Source organism: Sphaeroforma arctica (assembly GCF_001186125.1).
Source record: "Sphaeroforma arctica JP610 unplaced genomic scaffold supercont1.1040, whole genome shotgun sequence".
In the NCBI taxonomy this organism is placed as follows: Eukaryota; class Ichthyosporea; order Ichthyophonida; genus Sphaeroforma; species Sphaeroforma arctica.
Genome location: NW_014039518.1, coordinates 15,852 through 25,066, shown reverse-complemented (window position 1 = coordinate 25,066; position 9,215 = coordinate 15,852). Strand labels below are relative to the sequence as shown.

The window sequence follows — 9,215 nt, the reverse complement described above, 5'->3', positions numbered from 1 at the left end:
TATACATACAAACATACATACATACATACATACATACATACATACATACATACATACATACCCCCCCCCCCGTCTTTAGTAATAATTTATATATAAATATTAAAAAACTTTGTTTGTTTTACTTACTATTATAGTGTTGTTGCTTTGCTGCACTTCCGCTGGAAGTGTTTACCGTGCTGTATGGCCCGGTAGCTTGTTGCTTTGTTCCCTGTATTTATGAGGGATAAAAACGGTGTTTGTAAGTCAAGCTTATTCCGTCACGTGTAACGTCACTTGTGCTTATTCCGTCACGTGATAACTTATTGTCACTAGTGTTCTTCCGTCATGTGAGAAACTATTGTCTCATATGAGATCTCAATGAGATGTTCGGTCATAGTGACGTCACCTGTAGAAGTTCGGTCCTAGTGATGTCACGAGGAAGTTCGGTCTTGTTGACGTCACCGAGGGAGTTCGGGCTTATTGACGTCAACTAGACAATGTAGTGATGTATGTGTACCGAACTTATTGTTTGGTTTCTGTCACTTGATATACTTGTGTGTATATTAATGTCTGTAACCTTTCTTGTACCTAATTTGTGTATTGTTTGAGACCATATACTTGGTTGTTACCTAGTCAATGTCCTGATGTTTGTGTACCCAACTAAACCTTGTGCGCTTGCCTAGTACCTTTGTGTGTACACCTGCTTGCTGGTCCTATGGATCAGATTTGCTTTCTGAATTAGATTGTTCAAGTATATGTTTGTATGCTCTGGTAATCTTCTGACAGTGATGCAATGTTATGCACGATTTATTTGTCTGTGTTAATTGAATTGTTTGAGACTGCTCGTGTTGATCGATATGTCGTGTGATTGACCGTTTGCGTTTGTATTTGTCCATTCATATATGTGAATTAACCTTCTATGCACCCTTTCTTTTATTTTTTTGTAATCTCTTCCGTCTGATTTAACACCTAGACTTCCGAATGTTGTGGTTTTGTAGGCTGAATTATCTATAGCATATCTGCGCGTGAGTATTTCTTGAAGTATTATGTGTGTCTTATACCTATTGACTGGTAATTGACTGATGGAGATGTCTATAGAGATGTGATTTCTCTCGTGATTTCCTCGTGTGATTTTTTCGAAGTGACCGTGGGAAACTGTTTTCTTAAGTCTTCATTTATTGTATGTGGTCTGGATGTGTAGTGTTACTATCCTATCTTTTAATGCAAGCTCGTTCTTGTGTGTTATTTAGCTCGTTAGATCTCTATGACATTATGGATCATTCCTGATTTGGTGTTAAATGTTCTTGCAGGTGGTTTGCCTTGCCCATTTATCCTTCACCTCTTGTCATATGTCATTGTATTGAACCTTAGATTACCTCAGTTTCGTCGTGTTATTCTACGACCTGAAGTGTCCTTAGAGGGTTCTCGATTTTTAGATCTAACCTCAATGTCTATTAGATTTCCATATTGCTAGTGTGGATTACTCGCTTACCCTTTGTGATGGATTTTGTATGTCTTGTCTGTTAGCCAGACCTCGTGTTGTAACTAGCTCTTATCTATACACTTTGTGTGAACTAGTTTGATAGTTGTATGTACAATTTTCCCTCTTAAATCAATTGACTTAAGTAATCCGAAGTAACAACCCATTAACCTCCATTCAGCACATTACTGTGTGTGTAATGGGAGACTTGTAACTTTGTTATTGAGTACTATGAGCTTAAGTCCTGTACTCACTATTCTATCTATTGTGTGTAAGTGATTTCAATGTTATTTCTCTGCTTAATTTGGTTATTTTTATTTGTAACCTGCTGTGTGTGTGACTTTGTCTGTAACGTGTGCGTGCTGTGCAGGGGTCCCTGATTTTCGCCATATTTTCTTGTCCGAAAAACATATAAAAAATCGCCAACATTGATGAATTAATCAATGTGACACTTATTCTGTTTTCCACGCACCTTACTTCACAATCGAACCTGTCACACCTTGTAACGTGTTCAGCAAACTTCTGAACACGTTCTCTTTACCTGGATTGTTGATCCGAGGCTCTTCCTTTTCTTTCAACTGTGGCCCTTGTTCTTCTTCAGGTCTTTTTGTCTTCGCTCTTCTCACCATAAAGTTTGCGTTGCTATTAGGTGGTTCTTTTTGTGACAGGAAGTATTCTATTCGACTTTCAACACTTGGTCAGTGTATGAAGATCCTTGTTCTTATTCTAAGTGAGGATATTGTAAAAAATGTAGAGTATAGAGAGTAGCTGCAAGGTACAAGACAATAGGATACAATATACCACTTCTCAAGTACGGTTATCTCAGCTAGGAAAAGTCCCTAATCTAAGAGAACCGACCTGAGTCTTTATTTGTGTTTTCACTAGACTCAGATTTACTTGAGTGTTTCTCTCACACGCGAAAGTCCCGGATAGCTTACCGGTTCTACCGCTAATATTTGTGATGACTCTAATATCAGAAATATTCCAATCTTAATTCCAAAACTCAGTATTTTATTATTCCGGGTTTTGAGATTTGTATTGGCTTTTTTTTTTTAAATCTGGTCCCTAGATGCTACAAGTTGGCGGACGTGCGGCACATGTACGAAATAAGGTAGGAGAGAGCGGAGCCGGAACGCAGGATAAAGCACCGCGAATTTATTCGGGGATACGATATAGGATGTTCCCAAAAAAGAGCTAACGAGGACCTTCAAAAGCCGCTTCAGGACGCACATGAGTGGTCCGAACAGCAGTTGGCAGCAAGTGGATGAGCGCACGACGGACATGCAACAACTGCTTTCCAAGGTACGATTGACCATCGATGGGGCTTTGGTCGAGGAGTACATGTCTCGTCGAGAAGTGGCCGACGACGAAGAGTTACGGGAATGAGCTAACGAGGACCTTCAAAAGCCGCTTCAGGACGCACATGAGTTGTCCGAACAGCAGTTGGCGGACGTGCGGCACATGTACGAAATAAGGGAGGAGAGAGCGGAGCCAGAACGCAGGATAAAGGACCGCGAATTTATTCGGGGATACGATATGGGACGTTCCAAAAAGTTGATAAAGCCAGGCGTAAACGAAAGGCACCACGGTCGTTACAGGATGTCTTGGATGACCTTGCGACAGTCGATACGGTTACAAATGGGATCCAGATAATTCCTTAGGTGGCTTTGAAGACTATATGGTCGTTGCATTATTCTCACATACGCGCAAGGGCACCGCGCTTGAGGGGTCTCATCCAAGAGAAGTTGTTACATTCTTTTGGGAATCGACCAAATGTCTCGGTTAGCAAGGGGTAAGCCGAGACGAAGATATGAGCAGACTTTCCAGGAAGTATAGCGGGTTGTAGAGCAACAGATCGCGCTATGGGGCTGGCTTCGCCATATCATTGTTGACGAGGATAGCCTGTTACTGGCGATATAATATACGGACTGGTGTGAGAGTTGAAATATCTGAGTACATCCAGTTCAGAAGGGGTGTCATAAGACCAACGGATTAGTGAAAATCTGTGCCTCGGAACTGCAACCGATGGCTGTCGTGGTATTTGTTGGGAATTTGCGAGAGTGGATGCGGTGGCTGCTATAATCTTCACTTATATGCCACGCGGTCTTCTACGGCGGAAATGGCGCCGCATACTCAAGACAAAAGCCAGATAATTTTCACATCATGCGAATACGTAGAGACTCTGCGTGAGGACCTTGGGGATTGGCGACGCTAAAGTTATTGAAACCTGAGCCAATGAGTCTAAATAAGAATGCGTGGGAGATGGACGACAAGGCACATCTGGCGCAGGAACGAGCAGCCAACCGCCGGCAGGTAGACGTGTCGATTCTTAGTGTACAACGGGAACTGTTTCGCCCAGTGAGGGTTCCACATATATCTCAACCAGAGTGTATGGGCCCCGAAGATATGAAGGCGTTGGATCCGCCATGTGCTGAAAAAGTGCGCTACAGACAAGCTATATAGTGTGCATGTAGCAGATATGGGGGCGTACAGGGTGCCCTTGGGTGAACCAGAGCGCGGCAAGGCCAAGGGGAGCTTGAACTAACGGAGTACACCAATTGACTCTTTTTAAGGACGCACGAGGCGAGGAAAAAGACGGAGTGGTGGCTGCTTTGACAACACGTCCGAATGCAGCTATTTAGCAGAGAGGGGATCAACACTCGCTACCCACAAGTACCACAATGACTATATCAATGCCTTTGAACAGCGAGACGTCGACTTGACGGCGCAGCATGTGGGTGATAGATTTGTCGTTAGTTGAGGAGAGCAATCAACCCGGGGTACAGCTTTGGTTTCGACAAAGACTATAGAAAGGACAAGCTGAGAGTGTGGGCAGCTAGACAGCAGGAGCGTGTACGCCGAAGGCAGGTGATGTTTAGTGAGCGACTAGTTGCACCAATACAGGACTGGGTAGCTGTTGCTATAACTCAGCACCACACATGTATGACAGTATGGATAAAAAGTTATAAAGAAACATCATATTATAAGTTGCGCGGTATGACTGACTACATTCTTTAACTATCGAGTTCGGTGCATGAACTAATTACCACGAGGACCTGGAAGGAATCAGCTGTCAGACTGATATAGAGGAGAGGGGACAACAATCCCACGTCAGACGAGAGAGAGACTGATAGGGGAATGCACCTCAAGTGAGCTGCATAGTGTGAATTTGTAAAGTAGAGTATAAGAGAGATATAGGAGAGATACGTTGTAGGCAGGGTAGTGACACTATGCGGAGTAAGTAGTACTGTGTCGACGGTACCAACACTATGCAGAATGAAGGGGCACTGTGCCGAGGGTAGAGAGCCGATAGGTTAAGTAGGACATATATATACATATATATGCAAAGGAACACATAGTAGTACATTAGAGTGGACAACTAAAGGGTTCGGATGCACGACTGATATATCGATCGAAAATATGCATCTAGTGTGTGTTGCCTTCTACAGTATGTATTATTATTTTGTATTTGGTTTTATTTGGCTCTCCTACTTACAGCAGTATTTGCGATGATTATGGACGCATGCGAGTATGGAGGTGACATAGAGTGAGGCAAGCTTGGCACAACCAGAAGGGCTATGTATAAACGTAGTGGTTTGAGGACTGGGCCGATATCAGAGTCGGCCTATACGTAGATAATGTCCCGGATTAGAGATAGTATAACATGATTGGATATCGTGCGTAAGCCTACATATAAAACACTAGCACATCTGGCCGGAGTTAACTGAGCAGTTGCTACTCAAGAGTGGTAGAATGTTTGATGCAATTAAGGTGATACCGCTTATGATATTCTATGCTATGCTCAAAGTGGGTTACACGGTTATAAATATCGAAACTGATCTTCAGAAAGGATATCCAACTGGAATTCGACAGTGGACAAACCTGTTCAACATACAGAAATATTTCGTCCATCATTAGAAGGAAGACTTTATACAGTTATTGACAATTCGACAATCAGACATCGGAGACGCCTCTTTTTATATACATGCGTACGAACTGTTAATGGTGGCAAATCGAGTGCAGGATCACAATTGTTGATTTAAATATCGGCCAGCTAGTATAGCTCTTTTTGACGTGGTCGCACCTATTCACAGCAGATTTTATCATGCAAGGTCACGCCTTTGAAATAAATATTCCACCGAACTTAGTTATCTCCGCGATTGTGAACAATGTAGTGCCATTAACCGCGAGGACGCAACTTTTGAGAACGGCGGCGACGCTTTTGCATAGACGATAGGAGTACATTTGAGCCACATAGAGCGCGCACTCGAAAAAGGTTTACAGTGAGTCGGTACGTTTGAATGTCAGCTTTGCATTGGTCATAAATCACCGGTGCAAAACACAACCCGCCAGGCACAGTCAGCCATCATAAATAATCAGATAAGTTCTTAATCATACAGTGTTGCTAGCTTCTTCTGACACCTCCGACAAGAAAGTGCTAGAGCCAGACGAAACTGAGGTATCTAAACGCTGGAGAAGATACAATACCTCGACCTCTTTCGTCATCGGTATTATATGCTGCACGTGTGGGAGGAACGAGCGAAATTAGTCTTATGTAGAGACTTACCATTTGTGAATTACGCCACTGTGACATGCAACAAGCTCTCGAAAGATTACAACTTTTCTATCAGAACGAGCAACTTAACGAATAATGAATGACATTTACAATGATGACCACAAGGAAAGACAAAGACAAGCTCTCAGCTCCGAACTCTTTTACTCACATTCTCATATATACGCGCCACTAGATCCGGTAATTGTTTCAGGGTTGTGTCATCTCCCATTTGTTCTGCCACATCATGTCCGTATGATTGGGCTTTTTCATATACCCGCGCGAGCAATTTCTTCTCCACTGCCGAATTGGTCAGAAGTTCCATGATACCATCCTGATATACAAAAATGGGCACGTGTAAGAATTAATCCGGGATACCATGTGCTTTCGAATTTCGCAAATTTTAACCTTTCACTGGCAGCCATGTATTGATTGAAACCACATGCATGCATAGACTGCAACTCGCACAAAAACATTGTTATGAATTTCCGACGTCTCTCGGCAGGAAAGCTATATCGAATATGTGAACTTTCGACTTACCTCATCTTTGGCCTTAATCAGTTGGACATATTTGTCATGTAGATTTGGATCGCAAAATTTAGCCTGCTCGCGATGCATCACGTAGTGATATGTGAGTGGATAAAGAAAATATCGGTGACCTGGTGAGCATATTGACATAAAAATGCAGATATGGTTAGCCAAAGCACTTACAGGGAGGCAGAGCACAAACTTGCGAGGCATCATTCTAGTACAATCGATTCGTTGGAGCACACACGCGACTGCTGAGATACACAGAACAAAAACAAAAAATGTACTCGCAGATAAATCGAAAAGCCCAAATTTTGTCTTCACGGATGATAAACCGACAGTAAAAATTACTCGTACCTCCGCCACGAATTTGCCGAAGTGAATTCTTTTAGAAAGTGCCTGCAGACACTGTGTGTCACACACGGCTGTCGACCCATAATTTTTGTCATCTCCTGATTGGTGCATACCAACATAGCAATTTTCGTCGCGAAATTGAAAGAGATATGATTCAATCAGCTGTGTACCTTCGATATAGTCACCATCAGCTTTGTAATTCTAACCAGTTAGATTGCAAGGTCGATCAGTACCAATCTAAAGCGGCACTCCTTTACATAACGAATACGACAGAATCGGATAGATCAGGAAGTAAAATCATGAATTCGGCCCAAACATCCGCGTCCAGATGAAACAAAAAACATAAAGTGGTACTGCAAGTGGCAAGCTCGCACAAATCAACCGTGTTCTATGATGGAATACCATCCCGATGAGATGTCATGCGATGTGAAAATACTAACCTCACAAGTATTGGAAAGTACAGTTTGAAAAACAAGAAGAAAGCATTGCCATTGTTGAATATCAAACGATTGAAAATTCGCCCACAGACTTGCTCTACATCAGTTGTAAGTTGAAAGTGGCGACTACCACACTCACCTTCTGCCACTAACGAAGGAATTAAGGCGGTCACGTACGTGTCCAAAATCTTGCGGCCCAAGTTTACGTCGATCCCGCACTGAAATTGAGTAAAGATACGAGACCAAAACGGTAGCGTTTGCACAAAGATCATCGAAGAAAGAGACGTATACGACAAAGGCAACATCGAGGTATTTTCGGAAGCCAGCGAGTTGAAAATCAATTGCACCACCATCCACTTGCAGGGAGGCCCACACTCGCGGCACAACAAAAACCGAATACAAAAATTCTTAGTCTACTATTCGTAATCTACTATAATGGCAATAAGAGCAGTTTCAAATATATTGGCAGTGTCAACTGTCAAGTTGCTCATCTTGGAATAAATGAATATAATACCTTCACCGTATCAGGAAAAGTCAGTTCCTCCATTAGTGGTTCTGGCAAATCATCAAAGAAGGGCGTTTCGTCGGGACTGCCAAAAACAATAGAATATTTCGTTCTCACACGGATTTGATGTAGCAGTATATTTTACGATTCAAGTGTGCCATCACAGAACAACCAGTAAGTTATTTCTCGAATGCTTAAATATCTTATCAAAAACATTCCTCCAATCTTTGAGCTAATTGTATGCGAAATGGCACTCCCTAGGTGCTCTAATCGACTTCTAATGTCCAAAACAACCAAATAAACAGAGTTCGACCACACCATGGTCGTATGATTTGGACGTCAGCATCGAAAAAATTCTCGGGGCCTCCTATATTGATCAATGTGAGAGGTTCAAAAATAGTATATAGTATACCTTAGAACATCTATGATCAAGAAAAGTGCAGCGGCGGCAAGCTTCCGAAGTCCCAAGTGCAATGACAAACTCATGCATCGTAACAAGGGACACGAAAATGACAAACTAAATTCTTATTGTATTGGTATTGTAGCTGAATTCAAAGTGTAGCATTTTGCTTCTAAAATTCCCGACGCAATATGAAATCTACACACCTTGTGTATCGTCGTACTTTGGAATGTAGCGACTCTGTCTCTCGCAAAAAGTAGTGCAAAAACGGCACATCACCGCCAGGGTGAGCAAGACCTCCAACTTCGTACACCGGAGAGTTTTGCAGAAATTGTGCTCGCTCAATAAGCGCTGCAAGCGCAAGTTAAACAGATCGTTATATCAACTTGAGTTGATATCCGCAAAGAGTGCTCGTAGTCTCGACGAGCTCATTTATCACATAGAAGTCGGAAACAACCTACTCTGTAGTGCATCGACACCAAAGACTTGGAAATTGGTTTATCAATGTGCTTAAGACTAACACGCAAATCTACACAAATCAGCAAGCAAGTACATAGCAATATGTAGGAGAATCGAAGTTGAAAACGCATGGCTAGTTCTCGTGCCCAAATCGTTCAGAATAAAAATACAGAGAGAAGATTTTCGAATAGAGATGCAACAAACAGGTACCATACTATTACAGCGTTGCAGTCGCAAATGGGTACTTACAAAAGATGATTGTCTCCTGTAGTTGGTAAAAAAAACCACAAACAGTAAGCAAGTGAGATCATCTGGATACGAATAGAAAATTATGCTCATACTATTCTGAAAACTAATAAAGTCGTTTCGAACTGCGAAATAGAGGGGAGAAGGACACAGATACATCTGGTGGCTTGCGATAGAAAATAAGTAGCAATGTGCAGTTCTATATAGCATCAACATGAGGTTTTATGTTTGCTGCTATAAAAATATGAGAAATAACATATGTGCTCGACATTGGT

The 9,215-nt window shown here is 42.1% G+C and overlaps 1 protein-coding gene across 1 annotated transcript; it reads right to left on the bottom strand.

Annotated features, from left to right (window-relative positions):
- Positions 1-5,851: 5,851 nt before the first annotated feature.
- SARC_09776 (chorismate mutase) lies at positions 5,852-9,005 on the bottom strand (the record flags this gene model as incomplete). The annotated part of the gene is made up of 8 exons (XM_014296200.1): positions 5,852-5,977; positions 6,184-6,345; positions 6,552-6,614; positions 6,897-6,991; positions 7,470-7,548; positions 7,845-7,920; positions 8,442-8,586; positions 8,987-9,005. 8 exons carry the CDS (start codon positions 9,003-9,005, stop codon positions 5,852-5,854), a joined length of 765 nt encoding a protein of 254 aa, XP_014151675.1.
- Between the last annotated feature and the right edge of the window lie 210 nt (positions 9,006-9,215).